The 24,849-nt window shown below is 32.9% G+C and overlaps 1 protein-coding gene and 1 non-coding gene across 4 annotated transcripts in view; both read left to right on the forward strand.

The window, feature by feature from the left end:
• LOC110992394 overlaps nt 1-24,849 on the forward strand; it is a 189,640-nt gene that overhangs the window by 147,157 nt on the left and 17,634 nt on the right. For all 3 annotated transcript variants that reach the window (XM_022258199.2, XM_022258201.2, XM_022258200.2), the window contains 10 exons: nt 14,094-14,264; nt 15,528-15,683; nt 16,393-16,558; nt 17,294-17,859; nt 18,182-18,325; nt 18,782-19,003; nt 19,504-19,733; nt 20,120-20,486; nt 20,807-21,601; nt 23,430-23,526. In XM_022258199.2, coding sequence (XP_022113891.2) covers nt 14,094-14,264; nt 15,528-15,683; nt 16,393-16,558; nt 17,294-17,859; nt 18,182-18,325; nt 18,782-19,003; nt 19,504-19,733; nt 20,120-20,486; nt 20,807-21,601; nt 23,430-23,526 — 2,914 coding nt within the window. The remainder of the gene's footprint in view (nt 1-14,093; nt 14,265-15,527; nt 15,684-16,392; nt 16,559-17,293; nt 17,860-18,181; nt 18,326-18,781; nt 19,004-19,503; nt 19,734-20,119; nt 20,487-20,806; nt 21,602-23,429; nt 23,527-24,849) is intronic.
• On the forward strand, nt 5,084-5,222 carry LOC123689313. The gene has a single exon (XR_006750316.1). It is a non-coding gene; the product is annotated as a U4 spliceosomal RNA (small nuclear RNA).

Raw genomic sequence — 24,849 nt, forward strand, 5'->3', positions numbered from 1 at the left:
TGCTTTAGTTATAAAAACGACAAAAGATATTCTGATACGATGAATAAAACAGGTATTGTCGCCTTTGGTCATTCGGATAGTAGAAAGCTTTACACAAATCTCAATAATAACTTCATTATCTGTATCAAAAGGATCTACAAAATCGCCTCAAGCGCATAGGAAGCTTATTATAGAACGACTACCGCACATTGAATTGTAAGTATCGCCGGTGGCCGCAATTGTATAGAACTATCTGATCTATTTGATTTATTAGATTGTAAACGGCGCTTTGATTTCTAAGATTCAGATAAATTTTCGTAATACAAATATAACACCTTATTATTTAGATCAATATAAATTTAGAAAGTATAAATGAATAACAATGCCAGTAGGATATAGGACGATTTTATTTACATATTTAGCCGAAACTTATGTACATAATTCTATTGTATATACAGCAGCAAAATATTATTTGTGTTTCCTATTGTAAATTTTGCTTTACACCAGATAGTAATGAATACTAGTGGACATAGTCCCGAAACCGAAATGCCTCTGTATAATTAAGACCTTGGTCCAAAATCTTTAAAAATAAACTAGTGAAACAGTTTATAACAAATTATCTTACATTAAGTTTATTTGATGAATACATACTCTCAAATGAGCTTTAATTATTGCAGTTGAAGAATCTGTAACTCATAAAGTTACGAAATTAATCTTCACGCAAAGAGTAGTAATTTTAACGTCGGAACGTCTACACTTAAAAGTAACCGCTAATATTACCTTACAATTGTAGAAATTTAATTCATAGATCTTAAAACATTTATATTGAAACGAACACAAACAGATTTTAACTCTCTCAGATTCTTTGAGAAGATCGTTATCTGTCACGATAAGTTCGTTATCTTTAAACGCTAACTATATTTTTTTGTTTATTTAATTCCATTTATATTCCCATTCAACTTATAAAAATCTTGTTTTGGTTATATTAGTTGATAAATGGTATCACCTGATTAAACGATAAAATTTAAATAATTCGACTATGGTGACAACTTTCATCCCAACATAATGTGGGCTTATGTAAATTTCTGTCAGTTCTCAATGAATAGAAATTAACAATGTTTCCTTTAGCCTTACTTTCCCTTTTCACTCGCGTGAAATTAAATATATCATAATCATGATGCGTTGCGGCTTTGCTACGGATTCATAAGGAAATTGCTTGGAACGTTTAAACTTGACAGTAGCACTTACAAATACCTCTCACTTAATATTTCAGCTCACTTTCATCTCTAACATTAAGCAAAAAGTTAATGGTTTTGATAACTGGTATTTTGTAACTATCATTTGTAGTAATTGAATCAATATTTTTACAAATCATTTTATCTGCTTCTGTATGAATTGCTTCTTTATTGTTATGTGATTCAGTTGTTTGAGAAATTGAAATGATTACTTATGAATTAATTACTTTTTATGTCAGCTTAAACATAGAAATTTAAAACTATGTTGTGACAGGCTAAGCGTTGGTTTAAATTATGATAATTGTGATTAAAACCTTGAGCTGTCCATCAAGTTTTCATCAGATCTGATGAATTAGACTTTCGTTAACCACGTGGGTAGTTACTACAGTGTTCACGATCGTAAATAGTGTAGGTGTTGGTTGATTGACTGTAATTTTACTTTTAGACGAGGTTAACGACCTGGTAGGGAAATTAATGGTGATCTGTGAACGTATTAGTAATAAAGTTGCAAGGTCATAGTGACAGTAAGTTAATAACGATAGACAACTGCATATTAAGTATATGGATTTTTTTAAAGTAAATAGATTTCTTAAAATTTTTAATAGTATTAAACTAAAAGGAAACGGAACTAGGGTCACAAAAAAATGTAATACACACTTCAAACTATTTTTGTAACTGGATTAAACTGTTGCTTCCTTTGGTAATGTAAATTTCAACCTTGCATGTTAAATTGGTCTATTCACTCAAGTCATAATTATATATATTAATTCTTTTGTTCATTAACGATTGATAAATCTTGGGTATAATTTTGTTAGCAAATTGTTATTTCCTTTCAAATGTTCTTGAAGGTCTTCTGTATTGCATTAGTCATAGCACTCAGCCTTAGCTTTAAGCTCAATAATGTTTCATATCGTCGCCTCTTTGTTACTAAATGACAATTCTATATACGGGGCAAACGTCCTTATTTTTATTTTACTTCTCGTGTACATAACATAATACGTTGTATGTTTTATTTTTTGCAAAACTATTGTAAAACCGCACATTCATAATTATAGTACGTATTGCGGTTTTATCGTTATGTCTTGCGATATAATGATTGCATCTCAAATTCTCATCATTAGTATTATATTCTTGACGAAACTCATACACGATTTCAATAAGGGAAGCTGAGGAAAATCTGGAACTCTTACTTACGGTATTGATTGTTAGTAGTAAGTATTTGGCAGTCATGATCGGAGGAAAAATGCTCTTATTAGGAATTCTGATATAATTAATAATTATAATTCATCGTCTATATCTATATCAGTGTTCATAAAAATCAAAGGTAGAAAGTGTGGTGCTTTGAAATCAAAGATAAACCCCAATGTAAATACATTGGTGTTTTTTTCATATAAGCTAGTTGTAAAATCAATTTAATATCCCTAACTAAATTTAAATTGTTTTTACTTCAAGCTTACAATTATGAAACAATGGACTTTTTCATTGTATTTGGTTTACAAATTCCCATACACTCGGTTTTGAAATCGAACACGTATTTAAACATGACGTGCATTGCTTTTTATTGTCCAAAGGAAATTGTTTAAACAAAACTAAATCAACCATGGAAGGTGAAATGGTGTGCACGAACAGTAAACGTTAGTGTTTGAACATTTAAGTGGCTGGAGCAATACAATGCCTTACTTACCACAAAGCTTTCGATGCAGTAGCTAATAATTTGGTTTTATTGTTTCGCTAAGTGTACAGTTATGTTAATAACATTCCTACGTATAAACAAAAGATGACTGAGCTAAGTTGTTAACTATATTTATGTTGGACTAACACGATGAGATGGTCGAACCATTTGGACCTTGAATAGATTTGATGATTAATGATTTACTTAAAATTAAGGTAAAGTGTTATTATTTAAATACATATATATACATTTTCGAATTATTTATTGTGTTTAAAAACTTTAATATTATATTTAACGTGCATGATTCAGCCTTCCTGTTTTTTTGCAGTGTGTTTTCTTTGTTTCTGATAAATTAAATATTCTAAAATATTACAAACAAATTTTTCCTATGTCCAAATAATGTTGGTAATCTTATACGAAATTGAATACGGTTGGACTAATTTATGTAATATTTATCCTCCTGAACCCTGTGTTTGAAGGAAGAATGAAAAATGTAGATTTTGTTTGGTGTTTTCATACCAGAAAAGCAAACAGTCTCTATGGGGTAAAATAGCAAAAAGTTCCGTTTGCTGGTATCATCATAGTAGAAAGGTAGACTAAGTAAAATAATCATAGTAAGGCGAAAAGAAATCCGCGGGGGCTAGTCTTTAATAAATATCAGAAGTATTACAAAACGTGGTCAAATCGTTTATAGTTCAACAAAATTTCTCTTCGAACTACAATAACTTTAATAACTACAAGAGTGAACATGGCTGCTCGGATTTATTGAAGCTGTCGGAAATAATATGCAGCTGCATTTGCTTCGCGCACGTGTTGCTTGCACAATACCAGATCAAACTGAATATTGCTTTTGACGTATCTTCGAAAGGGGTTCATGACACTATTAGAGCTTACAAAAAATAATAAAACGTGACTTTTGAAATAGTTGTGTGAATTTATATGCTTTCAAGTACATATTTCCTTTATTTTACAATTATTTCTGGGTTTTAACACGAAGTACATGCTGTAGTTTTATAGTAAAGTTTAAAAAAGTTAATAGAATTATTGATAGCAATGAACAGCCCTGTCTTATTATACGTAACCTCTTATTCAATCAATCAAATATTTTTTTTGTTATTATTAGCATAATATTGTATCACTTTAATTTAAAATATCACAATGATTGAGATTGTGATTTAATTTGTTGGTCTATTATGTGAATGCTTTCATCACAAGACTGTTATGACACCTCAATACATCAAATCAGTCATACCGCATTTGGAATTGCTGATTAAATTGAATGTTGTAAGGTGACCTGCTAATGATGGGTTTATTATTAACGATTCGTTCTAGATCTTTGTCAATGCAATTTCAGATTTTTGTTGTTAGCTTATACAGTGTAAGCAGAATATATGATATAGCTCATAGCATCATATAGCTTATGTAGTGTAATTCCTATATTTCGCCCTGGGCCTGGTCGTTAGCCCAAACACAATAACCTATCTCAATCCAGTTTAGGCCACCTGAGATAGACATCTTAATCCAAATATTGATATAAGTGTGCCAATAATCAGTCGACGGATTGTAATAGCCACCTGTCGATACAAGTCATCCATGGTAGGTCGGATCGGTGTATATGGATACATTTGTATGAAAATGACAGTTCAACTGGGCCAATATCCTATCTTAAGATATTAACTTACACCAGTTTTTAAAATAATTAAAAAGCTATTTGCTATGCTTTAAACATAGTTAAGATGTATATTTTAATATTATTTGTACGGTTTTATTTACTTTATTTGGTTTATATTGATTATCAAATATGAGTGTAAATAGCGAAGAGATTTTATTCTATCCGTCGCCAAAAATGGATTGTCTGCGTAGGGTTTGGTGTGTAATTATTGTGTTCGGGCGTACGTCGAAATCTTCAGTAAATCGTAAAAAATATATAATTTTCTACACTCGTTAAGTCAACTAACTCGTTAACTCGACTAACTTTTTTGCATTTCTCTTGACAGTTATATAGATTCCACTGTATTAGGTGTTTAAAGCTTACATACTTAATATCGAATTGAATGAGAAGAATGCGGGACACACCGGGACGGGTTTAAAATTTTATTTTTATAATCAACAACAGATGGCGCTGGTAGTACTTTAAATCGCGCTTACAATATATTTTGTGACGAGTACAAGATGTTATGGTTTACCAAGTATCATTAACTTTGCGCAGAGGCAATATCGTAACCAATGAGGTTTATCCGAGGTGCGATTATTGCTAGTTGAAAACTTTACCAATACCCCGCCGTGTGGACGTGAAATACCGTCCGCTATGGCAATTTTTGAACGGCCGTTAAGGCCATATAACTCTTTAGTCTCTCATCATGTAATTTATAACTTATAAGTAAAAACAAAAGACAAGTTGTTACTTGTGCCCAAGTCCCATCACTCCCAAGATATCAGTATGTACTCAGTATTCACTAGTCAGTACTTACAGCTTTAGACTTTAGTAAGCACTAAGCTTTAAACAAAAAGCAACTTATGATATTATATGAGTGCAAACTTTTGAATGCCAAGGAGAGTTCTGGCTACCCGCTACATTTGCAGTAATTTAAAACATTCAACTATTATTTAATACTTATTCGGTTTATTAGTAGTATACACTACTACTTACTAACTTTTAAGCAATGTCTTTATTGATAATATAATTTATTATTAATCAAACATATTAAATTTACGATCAGGCTTTATTGTATGTATTTTGATAGATAAAAATTTATTTCATACTAAACATGAACAGCATTTAATAATAACCCTCGTTGTGTTGAATAGATATAATTGATAACGCTTGGTAAATATATACCGTTACATTAGACAATAGAGCATAGCACTCGGCATACATTAATCCTCTATTCATAGTGTAATCATCATTATCTCAGTCTTTCGCATTAAATAGGCGTTTAAGACGAAATTGAGCCAAATGCAGACGTCGTAAAAATATTTTTTCTGTCAAAAAAGTTTTTAGAGGAGTCCCTCTAAGGTTCTTTAGGATTGGAGCTGAGTAAACCGAAGATATGTGCTAATTCATGTCAATTATTGTGGGGCTGTGGGAAATGGCGTATTGGATTTGTTGCGGACAGCACAGTGGTTATATCGATTTGTGGCACACTAACGGTGCAGATTATTCTTAGATCAAGTGATAAGTGTTGCCATAGTTGGACCCATTTTAAAATTCTTTGTGTTAGCAAACAGGGAGTTTCTCGTTCTTTATTGGAGATTTATAAGTGATGTTTTTGTTTTTTATAAGGTCGCAACCACAAATATTATTATTCTGTATTAGATTCTAAAGCTTTTTTTAAACTGGATAAAATTACTTTTTATTTGTTATTTTATCCAATTCACTAATAATGCTTTAGCAATATATGGAAATGAGTGTATGAAGCTTTGTATTTATTTATACTTATGAGATCTTACACAATCGACCTTTTAGCTAAGCGAAATTTTCGAAATAATTCAATAGAAGTAACGTGTGAAAATGGAATGGGCCTATAAAATTTAATTGCAATAAATGAGACTTGTGAGACCAAATATGGCACATCGAGACCTCACGAACACATGTTTGGTCACGATTTTAGCGGGTGTAATCGATACGTAAGCGAAAAGCTCTTATGTGCGGTTTTATGCTAATTAACTTTTACTTGAAATTTCTCAGGATACACCTACATGCCTGCTGACCTGTACAAAAGCATAAAGAAACAGAAAATTGTAAAATTACTTTCACTCGCAACTTGGCTTGCATACTAGTATAAATCTAATTAGGCAATGTCGTCCTATGTGTTACTGTCCAGAATTCTTTTAATTCTTTGTCATGGTCATCCCCTGGCGGGCGCTTTAAAAATGAGATCGACTATATACTTACCAATAGTGCTAGATCATTCGCAGATTGTCATGTCTTATTAAATTTAAATTTTAACACTAATAAAAATGGGGGAGGCCTTTGCCCCTGGGCACACAGAATCAAATAGCTTAACAAAAACCATAGCTATAATGTATATATTTTGTATTCTAATACATAAAAGGCTATAAATATATAAATTAGTAAATTCTTATTATTATTTACTAGTATTAAAATTAATAACGCTTTTTACGTTTCGCATCAGGTGAAAATAAATTTTGTTTCATCCATACAATGATAGAATAACCTTACCTTTACAAAGACAATTTTTTCTCAACTTTGCTGTCGTTCGTTTCGTTATGACATTGAAAGTCCTACAAGTTATCGCACGATTTATTGCAACCGCGGATTAATACACTGATAAGTTGATACCATAAGCCCTGTATTTGTATGTATTGGTCGTCCCTTTTGCGGTAAGAACCGTTGTCCATCAGCTTATATTAATCTCGATCTCAATACACTCATTGACTATGTAGGGTTTCCTAGATATCCATAGATATGATACTGTAGAATTATCTCTACTGTGTGTCATACCTAAATATGGATAGTGATGGACAGTGCTTCTATATACGTTTGACACCAGTTTTCCTTATGGAACACACACACACATCTGTATACAGAATACTTTTTTTCCGTAGACGGGCCGAAAATAGCCCTTTAATTTCGATATAGGGTTTACAAATATGCTTTTTAATTTGTTGGAATGTTTGGGCAATGTCGACGTATAGTGGTCATTATACTGCTGAAGGTTATTCTCATTTTAAGTCACGACAGATTGAATAAATACAAAGGCTTTTTTGTGGCCCTACCATAAAGGTCTTGATTTTCCTTTTAAACAATTTCAACAGAGATTTCAGATAAAGCACTGGGTATCTGAACTAAATAAACATGTGTTTTTAAATAATACAACAGTATTATTTAATATTGTCTCATTTAAAAAAAAGTTGAATAAGATATAATACATACATTATTTTAGTCCTTTTTTATTGTATTAATGAATTATTTTTAAAGTTCTGTCGGAATTGAGAGTGGGCGAGTAAGGACAACGTAGACAAATATAAAGGAAATTTGTGTCAAGTTAAAATAAGACAATGTAAAATTTTAAAAGTCAAAATTCTTAGCGAATAAGTTTTCGTATACTTTTTGATTTAGGAACTTTAATAGGCCCATATATTTTATTAAATGTAAAATATACGTAAAGTAGATTCAATTAGGTTTCTGAAGAAGTAAGAACTAGTTAAATTAGTTATTGATTAAGCTTAATTAGACTAATAATCTCACTACCATTTTTAGTTTGAAAAATCTTCATTGGCCCAAGGTGCCACTTGGTATAGTGTTGTTTTGAGTCTGTTAACGTCAACAAAAAGCAGTAACTTACAGTAAAGTCGCAAATTGCTGAAGATATAATGTAGTTGAATAATAGAGATATTATGTGTCTGTTTTACTACGACATTTAACGATAGCTCATGTTGTAAATTTTAACTGATTTAGTATTGAGCATAGTTTCTACATAGTTACAATAACTGTACTTAAGCATCCAAGTCGTAAACAAAATGTCAGTATGTCATCGCAATTTTTATAGTGACGAATGACTGTCATTCTTGAAATGGGGTTAGCAGAGGCTGTGCCATAGATGATAAACGACCTAACACGCTAGTAAGCTTTGATTTATTCCGCCATTGACACACAATGGCAACATTTGCTGAAACGGTCGGTTATTCTCGACTGTGATTCGGCTAAATCCGTCTGCGGCCGATGACTCCGCAAGCATGCGCAATCGCCGGACCTTGAAGAATAAAATTGAAAACACGGAATTCACATAATATAAGTTACGCGGATATGACCTATTGCAAGCAGTCTAAGGCATATCGTTAGATGAACCTATTTTATATATACGACTTTGGCTAGTTAACAGAGATTAAGTTAGATGTATTTAACTATTTTTTAAAGAATTTTCGTGTGTATTACTTTGTTTTTGTTTGAAATAAATATAAGAAAATGGACTTTAAAAATAAAGTAATTAATAGTTAATATCTTTAATCATAGCGCATTCACCGGAAATTGGTGATCTTAAATGTTTATGTTACACGACGGTTATTACGGGTTTTATCGCGTTCCAATATGACAACTAATGGCATAATCAATAACGCCTCGTTATAGCTTAGTTGTAACCATTATTCGTTTGGTTTTCCTTAACTATTACTGTACAGTTAGCAATGATTACGTGTATTCATTTAAAATGTGTTAATTCAAAGTACACTCATCCGGCCATGAAATCGCGTTTAAATAACAAAGAAATAAAATACTGATAATATCCATGACATTTAAAGGTGTCGTCTATCAGTTCTAAATAATAAATACTATGTACGAAAATGTCACGTATATTGATGAAAGCACCTTGACTTTTAACTTTTATATGTTACCAATATGAAGTTTCTTAGGAATTAATTTAATTTTTCTAATAAGTTCGTTACAGAGAAATCGAAAGTCCATTTTAGATTTTAGGATTATCGATATTTTTCCATATTTTTTTACTACTTCCCGTATGTTGGTTCTCCATAAATTATAGTTCTCCATAAAATATAGTTTCAGTAGTAGTTATAGGTAGTAGTTGATATAGTTTTGATGTAGAAGTATTAGAGAACAGTGATATGTTTTTAACTAAATAGAATATTAGCTACTGTTGTAGTACGCTACTGTAAAAATATTTATGGACTCTACGTTAACTAAATTCGTCTTGGGTGGTAGTTATTGGTAAACACTACGTATATGTATATTGAAGTAACGGTTAAAAATTTCTAGCAGACAGTTTTGTTGGTTTAAAAAACAGGTAGGATGCAATACTTAAAAACATCATTTTTTTCCTTTAATGTAGAGAGAGGAGAGAGTCGAAAAAGTATAAGTAAGAAAATGATTAGCCTTAACTGTTAGGCGAACTTTATATGTGTACTTGTGGAATGTTAGATTCGTCTTGTTTTTTTTTTACTTTTCCAGTCAAATATTTTGCTCCTTAAACCTCTTACGGGAAATATATGCCCAGGACATGAATTATTCTATTGAAAGCTGTATGTTTTTATTTTTCAAAATTCAGACTAAAGTTATAATGTAGATTATTACTTATTATCTCTCTAATTATTATTTTAATATTGAGATAAGAATGATACATGAATAAAACAAAAGCTTACGAAATGTTATCACGACCCATTGTTATTGATCGTGTTTTGGTGCCATAGCAAATTATATGCTTGTATAATGACAGGAGATAAGGCGGGACTTATGTGCGCACGCGCAGCCTTTGGATTTAATTTTAATATCAGAACTGACAGATTACGTTAATAAATGGAAAGTGACTGCGTTTCAGTGAATTGTGAAATATAATCTGTGTGTGCAAGTTTCAATTATAAAGAATAACTTGGCACTTTGGTTATGTAGGTTAAAAATGGTACATACAACTAAATGTTTAAGATTTTTTATTCTAGTATAGTTCAAGTTAAGTCAAGCAGAACACAGACTATGCAACTTTGAACATGATACTAATTTTACATCGTCCTGAGCAATTATTTATACGTAGATCTTTCACTATTTAATTACAACTATTTTTTTCCAATAAACAGGTATAATAGATTGATATAGTAGTAGTATAGTATATTTTGTGTTTAGAAGTATCTGTAGAAATAATACTTAAACATCAGAGATTATAGTATAGCTCGTTTCAATGTCAATGCTAACATTATTAGTATTTGTTTAACAGTTCTTGTGACTTATGGCTTCTTGAAATTGTTTTGAGCACGACTCAGTTAATGCAGACGTGACCGGACCGTACCGATGTTTCTCATGGGAAGTGGCTGCTTGCGTAACTGCCCTGTAATAATTAAGGCCCCAATAAAATCTTATATATTGCTAGATCTTGGAAAACACTTGGATTATTTTTCAGTGTTACTTAGTTAGGCTGCAATCAATAAATATATTTATAACTAGCTGAACTGGCAAACGTCGTTTTGCCATGTATATCATTTATGGTTATTGTGCCTCACTCGACATAGATAGGTATAGTGTGTCGCGGACTTTTTTGTAGATATTTATAAGATCTACAATTACTTAGAATATTTTATGGTTCTATCTTTAATAGTTTAGGCAGGGTACGCAAAATAAGTAACTTTTTTGGTTGATTTTTTACACCTTGTGTCCGAAAAACCCTAATATCTTACGGAACTTGTTCAAAATTAAATATAACCTATATTACTCATGGATAATGTAGCTTTCGAATGGTGAAAGAATTTTTAAAATCGGTCCAGTAGTTTATGAGCCTATTCATTACAATCAAACAAACAAAGTTTTCCTCTTTATAATATTAGTGTAGATATAAATTAATTATAAGAGTAGCTGTCATTTGCGTTAATTTTAAGATAACAGGGTTTGTGGTGTAATGCAATATAATCTAAAGCAAGTTGAATTAAAACGAGCTTTGGAGCGCTTTCAACCAAACAAACAAACTCTTCGCTTGTAACATTAAGTATGGATTTTATTATTGCATTGAATAATGACGTGTATGTTGAAGTTTTGGAATTTGTACGGTAAAGACTGAACATTTATGACTCTTTAAGAACCATCCGATGAATAAAAAGGTGAACAAACTATCACCACACTACCGGTTATTATCACAAGGTTACTGATTCCTTACCTAACCATTACTTGAGATTACGAAATGTTCCTATACAATACGATGATGATCGGCTCCGATTTTATCACGATCTCAATCAAATACCAATAAAAATGTAGTAACAATAGCTATTGAAAAGGTCGGAAAGGTACCAATGAAGGAATGTGAAAGATCACAATCGCGGATGTGTTTGTACGAAGATAATAGACCTTTTTATAAGTCTGTAATCAAAAAATACGGCTAAGACTGGTTTCGCATTTTTATGTATGTTCTTTTGGTTTCTAATTAGCTTAAACTATAATTATGGTGGTTAATAAAGTAGTGCTTGCTTTTATTCAAAATAGAAGAGAATTGTGATAAAAGTTGGCATATTATAGTTCTAGGAACTCTCGGGTTATTTTAACTACACAAATTCAACGAAATAACTGTTGAGCTTATAACAAATTGATTTCAATTAAGTCAGCGACTCGAGCCCAAAAATGATTCCACACGATTTCATACTTCTCATCGGTTTAATGAGATTGGAAATTGAGAGCCCAATCTTGATACATAGTAATTTGATTGGCAACAACGTCGATAAGCCGCGGTGGGTAATTTATATTCACAAGGCGGAGGTCTATCTCAATATCTACACAATGGAGATAAAGTTTACTTACATCCCAACACTTTATTGTAAATTTATTCAAATAAACTAAGTAAGTAGAATACAAAACAAACACAGAATTTAGATCTAGAATTAGAAGGAATATAATCTTTACAATGTAAGAACAAGTAGTAATTGAGACTCAAACACGTTAGAAACTTCAAGGTGAAGTGTATGCAGAAAATCTCTAATCTGCAGAGCGAACGCAGTTTAAGCATGATTTACAGTTTGCCGCACTATTTCAAGTCAGTTTAACTTGTTTTATGTTGACAGAGGCGATACAATCGAAATGTTATGGTGTCTATTATGAGTCTAATATATCGAGCATTCTATCATACTCGGCGACGCCTACTTTCTTATATAAACAGTTATTTATGCTCTGTTTATTGCTGATATAATTCGATAAGGATAGAATTTAAACTGTACTGCAGAACTGGGTCGGAATAGTACGGATTAACTCGAGCGTTATACAGGTTAAAATAAATGTATGTTGCAATGAAATAAGGGCATTTGTTGAATGTAGAACGTAACGATTAGGAAGACGCACTGCGCTAACAGAAAAACAAATTTAGGATTATTATTAAACTTCCACTGTAAGAATTTTGGCATAACAAATCTACAAAATAACTGTTTAAACAAAAACAAAGCTATGGACAAAAAATAATTTCCGTCAATCGTAAATGCCTGCATCTATAACTTCCATGTCAATTATATGCATATTATCAATGTCATAACGAGCCTCAGCGCGCACGCAACACTCAGCACGTTCTATCCTTTGTGAAACGTTTCTATAAACTTTTTGTGTGTTAAATAACTTCTCATTGTTACGTTCAATTGATTTGAACATTAGCGGCGGTATCAAAAAGAACTTGTAATTCCGCAGAAGCTATAACAACGAATAAAACCTTTATCACAGTTTACTGTCTATCAACAGTTGTCGGGCTGTCAGGTTCTTTTATTTGAATATAGGTAGTAGTGAAAGAAAAGTATTGGTTCTTCAATATTTGTTTGCACTGTGGTGTTCATTACGTTCTTAACAAGATAGTCAAGGAACTTGACGCGATGCAGCAAAAACTTTAATTGCATTCTCGGCACAATTTTCACGTTATTGATATTATGGTTTAACGGTACTATCAAAGGAAGTGTCATATTTTGTTTTGAATTGTTTGATTGATGTCTTATCTTGTAATTGTTCTCGATTTTGTTTTTGTTTGTTGAATAATCAGTAACTTATTTTCCCGAAATGATTTCCATGCTGGTTTTTGATTTTAAATCATCAGTGACTGTTTCTTCTCTCTCGTAAAGGCATGCGGCCTAGAGGAAGAAATTTAAAGGCTGGTTTCTCATGTTCTCATTAGTTTTAAGCCTTATAATGATTGCGTATGCAGAATAAATAGTAACTCTTATCACTTATCTCGACACAACGATATCTCTAAACCATGATTCAGGTAAAACTGTCCAACTAGTGTCATATCACCAAAACATTCTTTAGTGCATAATATTTTAATCAGTTATAATAATATATCATCTTTTTAATACACTTGTTATCGTCATGTTTCATTGAAAGCATTTGATTGAAGCACAGGTTTACGTAAACATTGTCATAAAAATAAAAAATAAACAATGGCGACCGTTCTTTATTAGTTAATAGTTATACAATTTAGCATTCTAATTAAACATTCAAACATTACATGAATGGAATTACTTCTATGAATAAAATAGTTACAAGTAGCGGCACGAAACTCTAGCGCTGATTGCGCAGAAGTAAAAAATAAGGTACCTGAGGGGGGGCTAGGTTGGGGTACACATACGCAGCAATCCCCTCCACGTATCGGCCAGCGCTAGACTTACGTGCCTATAATAGTAGGCATCTACTTCCTGACGATTAAAAAAAAAATGAGATTAATAAAATAAATACTGGTTTCTATTGCATTTTCATTGTATAGAATGTTTAAAATGTGTTTGGTTTTCAGGTATTACAACGTGACGTGGAATGCCACGGTCGTATCGTGAGCTCTGTGGTGCGTCTGTGCGGTGGAGCTGACATCGCTCGCGCATTGGAGAGACGCTGGCATCTGCTGTACTTGAGGGCCATCGAGTGGCAGTGCCACTTGGAGGCCTGTCTCGCTAAGACTGATAATCAGGTAAGATTTTTATCTACCTTTACTATTGTACTATAAATCTTAGATGATATAGAAAAAATCGCCTAAATGTGGTTTTGACTTTTTGATTTTGGTTAGAAAAAAGAAAGATGAAGTACGAAGATAAAAAAGAAGTATTAAGTTAAAAATACATTTTTTAATAGTTTTTATTGGACTCTGTTTGCCAACTATATTCACTAAGCGTAGATAAATTTAAAGTTAAGTACTTATTAACTCAAAAAATATTTCGCATTGTTCATTTAGCAACAATAGTACAATCAACCCCCTGCTGTTTGCCAACCCTAAATAGTTAACAATGGTCTTTAAGACCACATAGGTTAGGATACAATACATATCACGTGTTGAATAAATCTACGACTGTTGTGGTACGCGGTCGCTAGGAAACTTGACCTAATTCAATGGGCACTTTCGACCGCATTAAAGGGTTAATTTATTTATGGTCATGCCTCGGAGTGTTTAATTTGACTTTGGGAAATTTTTTTGTGGCCAGGATTACGTATGGATATAAAATATTATTTATAGGCAATCAATCTTTTGTTATGGTTTGAGGTACTGAATTAATATTACATTTTTGTTACTTTTATTAAATTAATTAATTAAATGTTAAGTTAGTTAGTTTAAAGAGTTTATTTTGTAGTTTAAATGTTTTAGTTATATGTTTGCGATAACCTTGACTGAACAGTCAGTGTTATAACACAAGTTATATATTATATGAAATTTAAAAAAAACTGAGAGATTATTGATTTAGGAACATTAGAAATTACTATTTTAGATATTAATAATTTCAAGAACCCGCCAAACCTTCTATGCAAGATGGCGTCGCAAGTACCTACGACGTACCATGCTTGTAAATATGTACACAGACGTCTGAATGCTTTTCAGTGTTTATTTTCATTTTTAAAATACATAGGTATATTACGATCAAAATAGTATAGGTCATTGTCGATTCGTCTGTTTTGTTTCACATGACTCATTAAAGATTTTTCGATAAATAGAGTACTAGCTATAACTTATTTTTTCCCATAAAAAGTCATGGATACACGGAATTCTCTTAATAACTCTGTATTCGTCATATTGTGAAATAGCTAGTTAATAAAACATATTGTACATGTTTTTTATTTATTACTCTTTTAAATTATCTATTATCTCTAAAAGTAACGTTTGACATATTAACAACTGTATAGATGCCGGTCTAGATTTTTCCATAGAAGCTTACTTATTTATAAAATTTATTTCTAATTACAGAAGTACGAACCAGTAGAAGCTTTAAGTGATAGCGACGACGAACCAGCTTTGAAACAGCCGCGCCTAAGCAGACGTGGGTCGCCGAAAAGACAGCGTACTCCAGTTAATTCACGAAGGCGAGATTACTCAGAAGATAGCAGGCAGTCTGCCTCCGAGGTAACATTACCTATTGCTTTTATTATTAAAATTATTTCACATAAAATATTGTTTTGACTACACTTGTTAAACGCCAGTGCACTAAGGCCTGTGGTCTGGGTTATCCTGCAAGTACAATACACAATGTAAAAGAATAGATAAAAGTATTTAGTGATTCAATATATTGAAACCATACAACTTGAATGTCGCTTTTTGTAGTAACAAGAGGTACATCTTAAAAGCAGCTGATGTGGTAAACTATAAGTAAACAGTTTTTATCATAATTTATTCAAAATTAATAAAAAGCATAAATTTGTGTTTGTAAAGCAGTCACTTCACTTTTAGTACGGTAGGGCTGTTTATATTTATAAATTTGGTTGCATCAAAATAATCTGAAATGAGCGATTTGATATATATATCATATGGCGGTATATATTAAATTGATATACATATTAAGTTGCTCTCTTCAATTTGAATCACGGCTGTGCACCAAATTATTTTTATTTCTCTGTGTGCTTCTAACACTTGTTGGTACTGTAAAGGTAAAGATGAGTAAACCGTCATGACGTCTCTAAGCCAAAATCAAAGGTGGAATAGGCTGATCTTCTGCTTGTCTATAAAATAATGATCGAAGAAAAGCGCAATCTGAGACCAAAATCCATATGGGATTGTAGCGCCACATTATTTTATTATAATATTTTACGCTACTAAGTATAACGTGCTTTTACAGGAGGAGCAAGAATATGCTGTAGGCGACAAGTGGCGTAACTTCGGATCGGATTGCGAATCGGAATCAATGCGAGACAAAATGGCAGACGAGCGCAGAGTGCCAAGTGTGGATGGAGTAGACAACAAAATGACTGACCAAACTGTTCCTGTCACTGATGAAATTGATGGTACGTAAACACAAGAGGGTACATACATTACAATTGTATCTTTTAAGTAAAAATTCAAGAGATAGAATATGTGCCTGAATACAATGGCAGGGGAGTAGAGTATTATTATAATTTATAAAAAAACACAAGATGATTTACTCTATTTTAGATAAACAAAATCAAAATCATGAAATTGCAGCGTTGATTCAAATTATTGAAATACAATCTTTATCGAACTTCAATAGGTACTAAAATAATTAACTTAAGTTTTTATATAAGAGGGAAAACAGGCAAGAGACTCACCTGGTAAGAAAGTAAGTGATACCGCCGCCATGGATGTGTACGCTCTTTTCTTGAATCACCCTAAGTAGAATTGGTTCGGAAATACTTTATTAGGGAGCAGGACTAAACAATATTTACCCTGTTTTATGCTTGGATAAAAACTTAACTTTACAATAATGAACATCTTGAATAGAACCTTGCACTTAAACTAATTTAGTATTAAATATTATTGGGCTTCAATGACATAATTCGAATGTTATTAAACCATTAAAATATTCAGCTTACAAAACAGTAAAAACACTTCAACTAGATTAGGAATTAAAAATACAATCAATACCGAACAATTTCAACTCTCATTCATTTGCAATTCAAACAATGCAATATTATGAGTTGAATCATTCTATCCGCATTGTTTACAAACACAGCTGTTCTTGAAATCCGTTATGGATTAGTAATCATTCATTGCTCTTACAGGGAACACTGCATTGCCTAGAGAAATCAAAACCCCGCCGACTGTAATCAAAAGAAAGAAACCAATAGACACCTCGAGATTTAATCAATCCGATCGAAAATCTAAAAATTGTGCCACATTCTACTTCAGACACCACGATACAGATTCCGATAGACAAGTGATTGAAACGGATGAGAAATCGCAGGATGAATCCTCGGAAGAAGAATGGACGTACACCAACGGTGCAAAGATAGCAAATGAAGACTCGACAGACATTATGACATCATCAGTTGAAATACAATGTGAACTGCCTGTGGAAGATAAGAAACCGAAAGCGAAATTGGTATCTAGTACGCCGGATCTATTAAGAGTTGACCAGAACTCTAGGTGTAATAAAGATATAGAAAGACTTGTGATTCAGGCTGATGAATTGGTGCAGAAGCAGGTGCAAATGGCAAAGAAGATGGGATCCAGGAGTTTTAAGCCGTTGTTGCTGGATGAAGAAGGAAAGTCGGTCAGTAGGGCGAAAATGTCGAGGATCAAGGAGTGGTTGAATCAGAGTCCCGATGGAAAGGATGAATGCCACCAAGTATGTATCTTCCTTCATTATAATATAATTATAATTATGTTATTAATTAAATAGATTTCATGAAATCCGATTATACTGTTCATCTCTTTCTATCAAATTATGCTGACGCTATGATAAAAGAGATAGATATTTTTTTATTAGAATAATTTAGATTTTATAAATTCATAACTGTGTTACTACTTCAATATTTAATATTTAATGGATTTCAGTTTACTTGTATGTAGATATAATTGCTATGTGCAGATTGTGTTTAGTAACAGTATTCGATCCTACTAAATCGAACACACCCAAGATAAACTATAAATCTAAACAATGGTTACAGAATGGTGAAAACTACGATGCATCCGGTGAATATACGACCGAGAGTGAAGTAGATACATCCCTTACTTCGGAAGAACGGAATCTGCATTCGTCTATGGACATGAGCACCTCTACCTGTACTGTGACACCTACACATCATGCGAAGGTAAATTTAATAATATATGCTGTAATTAATTGCTATTATATTAATGCACAATCTTCTATATTCTTGTCTCCAAAGACAGGTTCATCTTCGTGTATATAAAGCATTTTAAAAAATTAATTGTAAATTATCCTATGTAAACCAGAACTAAGTTCGATGCTATATATTGTTTAATTACATTAAATAAAATTCCAAATTACCTGATGATGCTAGGTAGTTATTGAAAAGTTATATGTAATATATATATCTATAAACCAGTTTTTGTTTTTAAGTTTCATATTATTCAATTCGCTGAACAGTACAAACAAAAAATATATTTATTAAAGACATCTTCAATAATCAAATAGTTGTGATAATGAATATGTACAGCATCCAAAAGCTTAAATATTTTCACTTAATTCACGATAAAAATAAAATCAGCCATCACCCATCTTATGTCTAAGTGCTTGTGGTATTTAGGTGCAACTCCGCAAGAAGCGGGGTGGCAACAGCGCCCGGCCGTGGTCCGTGTCTTGCCTCTCGCAGCTAAGCGGCGTTGCCGCGTCGCTAGTCACGCCTACTAATGACGTCATTCATAACATGTCTATATCCGAGTCTGCTCTCAACACACTGGCTTCACCGCAAAGAGTCACCCCGGGTAACTCGAGCTCGAAGTTACGCGGAAGTTCGACAACTGTGCAGGTAATTTTAAAACTTTAGCAAAAAGATTTGTGTGGCATTACGCAGACTTAATTAATAAAGAGTTAACGTTTTTATGTTCATATAATTTTTAACAAAAGACCCTACAAATACTGTATAGTTGGAACAAGTGTCAAATCGTGATGATTTTTCATATTAGGTTGGAATCTTATACATATATGCTTAGTAATTAATAATTTACGTGTATAAATTTGCTTACGCTATGTACATTTGCTTGTATCTTTGTATTTTTTTTATTCTCTATTTAGAAACTCATCTGGAGTACTTTATATAGGTCATTGTTAAGTTGTCTATGAAGTATTTTAAAATATTTGAATCCTCTATACATTACTCATAAGTAAGGAAAAAGAAAGACTCACATAATCTTAAATATGCCCATGGAGATCAGATAGAGAAATGGCATATATTCAGTTTTCACTAAAAACTTACTATGTACTAAAGGCATAGTGCTCTTTCTCTATATAATTAAATATGTTTCTCAGGGTCACATTTCAAGTACAAACACAATGACTGAAGCGTGCACGTCGTGCGTCGAGGCGAACGACAAGCAATGTTGGCTACGAAGAAAGCGACTAAAACTCAGAAGACACAACAACACTCTAAGGAGAGAGAGATTGGTCAAGTCACTCTCTTTCTGTGGTCGATTAAGTCCGGAGTTGGAGAAGAATGAAAGAAGCGCTGCAAGTGACCCAGCTACTAGTAGGAAGAGTAGGTGAGTGAGAAAATAGCTATGCATATCAAAATAAAATATTATTCATAGATAATTAACAAAATCAGTAATTGGAGTATATTGAAGCAACGAGTAATCGTATCGAATATATAAAGAGGTGTGTTAAGATATATTATCATTTGCTCATTCATTCATTCATAAATACTTATTGAGCCTATGCTTAGCAATAACTTCTTAACATAGTGTGTATAAATAAGATTAATATATCCTAGAGGATATCTAAGCATTGCTTGTAATTTGAATGTCCAATCCCTAATGGGTATGAATTTATTTCAATTCTTGACAAGCTAACCATGTTACATAGACCGTCTTAGATACGCAAAAATTGGTTATGAAAAAAAGTAATATTAGACTTATATTTTTTCCAGATTTGACACAACATCCACCTCTGGCAATGACAGTGACGAAGAACTGCTCAAACAACAAGTGGCTGTCATCGCCAATTTAAGAAAAAGCATCGAAAAAACCCACATTTCCTCAAAGGATGATAGTGCCATTCCTGAACAAAGTGAATTAGAACAAGTTACACCCAGCTTTAAACTTGGGCCAGAGGGAGGTATAGTTAGACCTAGATTGACAAAAAGTATGGAAAGAGAGAGATCGTTTTTGGCACTAAGCTTAGGTGATCCGAGCCAAATGTGGGACCTCTGCGTTGACAAGGACTCAGATAAGAGTGTGACAGCTGGCACGGAAGAGCATAGTTCGTTTTCGGAACAGGCTTGGGATTTCTATCAGGTAATTTTTCAATTTTTTTTTTTTGATATTATATCAGAATGAGTTAATGCATCTTTAGAAAAGTAAATTGAAAAGCTGATGAATGTGATTGTGTCGTTACTTAATTTTAAATTACATTTACTGTTTAAGCGCACCGGTGATTAACCACATAGTAATTAAGAATATACCAATTAATATTAAGGTCTCAGTAATAATGTCGCGTGTCTATCAATATTTCTAAATGGCGCACCACTGTATACAATAAACATAACTATGTACAAGCTGTGTGTAAGTTATTTGTTTTACAACAATTATTAAATATAACCATTATTTGTCAACAGGAAAAATACAACTCCGAGCCATATTCAGAAGCGCCCGACTCCGATGCTGCCCGGCGTCTACTGGAATTCGGTGATGACTACAGAGCATTCTTAGATTCACAATCAGACTGTTGCTCGAGCCTCTCGGCACAACCAGAAAACGATCAGAGCCCAAGTGGAACACGTAGACGGCGACCACAATCGGACATGTCCAGAGAAAGAAGCCTTCCTAGACATAAAAGACCGTCCAGAACATCTCCAGTAGAAACCCCTGTCCGAAAACCCAAAAAGTCAATGTCCAGCGCTGAACGCAAGAAAAACCTATTGGACAGCCTCGAAAGATCCAGAAATAACACAAGCATTGAAAGTAATGACGGCGTGCGCAGACGCAAACCCTCCGAAAATGAGCGAAGAAACAACAAACGATCGCCCGAATTCGATTTACTAAACGTCCAAGCATTAAGTCGCAGACGTCACAGCTCAAACCTAACCAGTGACGAGGTAAACAGTTCCTTAGAGTACACCGAAGTCAACAACCGTCCAGACATTTTAGACTCGTTAAACAGAAGACGCAAGGAACACGGTGAAGCCGAATTACAAAAGGTTGCGCTATCTGAGTTGCGTCGCAGATCTAATGAGAGTGGCGATTCTGAAGAATCATCTTCGCCGAAACACAGCAGGAGAAACTGGGGTGATTCAGACTCAGAATCGGAAGAAGTGAGGTCGCTAGTTCGTCGGTCGAGCACTCAGTTAGAGGACACAGAGGCGTTACTGGCGCGGCAGGACTCTCCGGACCTCCTTCGCGCTTTCGACTATGTAAGGAAATTCGATACAGATTACAGTAGCTATACCGACGCGGATGACGAATTCCGCTCGTGTGTGACAAGACCCGCATGCTTCCGCTCTAGAATATGTTTAGCAGTCACCGCCTTCTCCATAATGATTATAGTATACATACATCTTCAATGACACTTGGCTTGGGCTTGTATTATATTTATTATCTTATATCTGAGTACTCGTGTTAGGCACGCTGCGATTGTCAGATTGCGAAGTATTTAGGATTCGCACAAACGGTCGAGGTCAAGATATTGATCTCAATAGTGCTGTCTCGTTCTTTGTAAGAAAGAACACAGACAAGTTAAACCTTGATTAAGTATTCGGCCTAAGAGAGGCGTTAAATCTTTTCGCTCAATTGCATGTCTTACCTAAGCACGTATTTAACCTTCTATACATGTGTTAGAATTAGATATATCTCCATTTATGGCGTCGATAAAATGCCATTCCTATTTGATACATTCCTAGTTATTTATTTTTAAATTATTCTTGAATATTACATAGGTACAAATTCTAAAGCATTTTTTTTGTATGAATAGTCTGACAAACGCAGTTTTAAATACAGAATGTTACAAAAAAAGTATTAATTAAAATCCCGTATTGAGACATTGTTATAGGATTTTTTATATATTGTAAAAATACATAAGGAAACATTCTCTATTTTAATCATTACTAGGTTGACTAAGTAATTTATTAGGCAAGTATTAAAATGGTGTCTACTATGATTAATTCTTAAAAAAAATTAATAACAATATATAAGTATTTCAGGGTTGCATGTGTATCAATTTATATTTTATGTGTGCGTGTGTGCATTTAATTTTTTCCCTTTATATTTGTTTGATTTTTTGTGCGTGCGCTTAACTTGACGATTTTTATACTGAATGTTTAATATTTGCCATAAATTCAGGACCCTCCAGGACGAGTCAAGTGAAGCGCCATTATAACACTAACAGCATTTGTGATTGTGAATGTAGAATTAACTACTAACTGCCTGTTAATATTCTTCTATATTTCATTTTTCTATTCTAATATTGGTGGTGATAATATAACTCGGTGCTAGGTTCAAGCTATTAGACTCAAGTATTATTTATGATCTAAGAAAGTTAAAGGGGTGCAGGTTGCAAACGTTGGCATAGTCGGAAAAGCCATTGTCTAAAGTCATTCGATATGTCAAATTGACAGATGTCACATTTGACGTCTTCGTTACAATGGTGGACGAATTAAAACGTCATTATGTCGACCGTGATATTCATACGTGTATTTATTATCAAATAACTTATTTTCGTTGTATAATTTATATAAATAGTAGAACTTAAACTTAATCAATAGGTGTCCGCTAATTAACAAATGTGATTTGACTGAACTCCTCATCTCATTAACTAACATTTTATACTGTTATTAACTAGTTGATTAGGGTTAGGATGTTAATTGATGTTTAACGAAATGTCAAGCGCACAGTGATCTTTGTATTAAACTTTTACGAGAATAAATGAGTCAGTTTGAAAGTAAAAATGGAGTTTCAGTCAATTAACACCCTTCTCTATTAGAACAATTGTATAGTAAATTTTAAAATAAAGCAAATAGGACTTTATACATTTTCGAAATTCTAAAAACTTTTTGACAATTGACCTCGCTTTCTAATCCGTATCGTGTAATGTTCTGCTTTAAGAATTGGCGGCATGTTTGGTTTTTTTAACCTAAATCAGCTTTAAAAAATATGTCCTAAGTGTTTGAGAAGATGTAATTAATGTAATGAGACGTGGCGAAAGATATAAGGATCTGTTAGAAAAGTGAACTTTTTTCTACACAGACGGAGGTCGTAACGCGTTGCCGTGAGAACATCACACTCTTGGAGGTGGCTTTAGCAGACAGTTCCTTATCGCCTGGTTTGCAGCGGGATGCGAGAGGTTTGTCAAAAATTATTATGAATAAATTATATTAAACAAAACAACCTTAAATTACAATTATAATGTTGTAACTGGCTATTACATATTAGCACTGTAATGTTTGTTTTACAGTTGTAAATCAAAGTCAGCGCCATCTATTTTGAGGCTAAAATTGATATTTTTTAACAAGTGACATTTACTAACGTGAAGGCTGTTAGTTTAACAAATCTACTAGAAATAAAACGGCTATGATGTAAAGGTTATTATAAGCTTGATGGTGCTGCTACTGGATTAAGTAAGAACAAAACAAGTGCATGTGTATTAGTGGCAGTACACCGGTTAACGTATTAAGTTCGCAGTATCTGATTACTCAATATTGCAAACTCTGTGGTCCTGCGGTTTGAAACCGGTGCGTATCACCTGTAATTTTAGGACATATCAATGTTTTTATTTGGCCTAAAGGTCTAGATACCAGGCTATAATCTCAAAAAAAAAAATCAATGTTATTATTTTATAATTCGTACTCTATTTATATCATTAACAAGTATTTCGTTGTTTCCAAACACTTTTACCAAAGAGTACCACTTATATTTGGACATTCTTTCTGAAATTGTTTCTATGGTTTCATATAAAAAAGTTGATTACGTATTTCACTAAAGTATAATTACCAGCATAAGTTTGTATAATTCATACGAAGCTGCAGCCTTATTCGTTTCTTGACCGGTTCTCGTACGAAGACCTTTGTACAATCTCGATCAAGGTAATGCATTTATTTCTCAGTACTTAAGTCCTGTTTGCCTCGGTTTAGTTTTTATTTTGAGAATAATTGGCTATAATTATTACAAATAATACGCATCCATTTTTTTACTATCTATTTATCGTGAGATCACTTTTAAAATTATCTCAATTATGTAAATCTTCATGAAAATATTTAATTAAATTCCTTTTATACGTTTTGTTTTTAAATAGAATTGTGATTCAAGATTAAATTCGCCATTCAGGCTCTAAGTTTTATACCACATGCATGGACAAAGGATAAGTCAACTGGAAAAATAGATACATTAAAGTTCCAACGTCTGTCACTAAAAATTGTCATTTTTAAATAAAGAAAGATATTTTTTCTAATTTAAATTTGTTCCAAAAAACCTCTACAAAACTTCAAACAAAACAATCCAACGGGCTAACCCTTTGTATCGAAATAAATCCAAAAGTTATTATAATAACTGGGACAAACTGAGTTGTTAGTACCCCGGAAACGGCGATACGGAGGACGACCATCTATTTCTGCCAACGAAAGCGGAACATTACGAAAGTGAAGATGTAATGTCCTTGCTAATTAGCTTT

Source organism: Pieris rapae, chromosome 6 (assembly GCF_905147795.1).
Source record: "Pieris rapae chromosome 6, ilPieRapa1.1, whole genome shotgun sequence".
Lineage (NCBI taxonomy): Eukaryota > Metazoa > Arthropoda > Insecta > Lepidoptera > Pieridae > Pieris > Pieris rapae.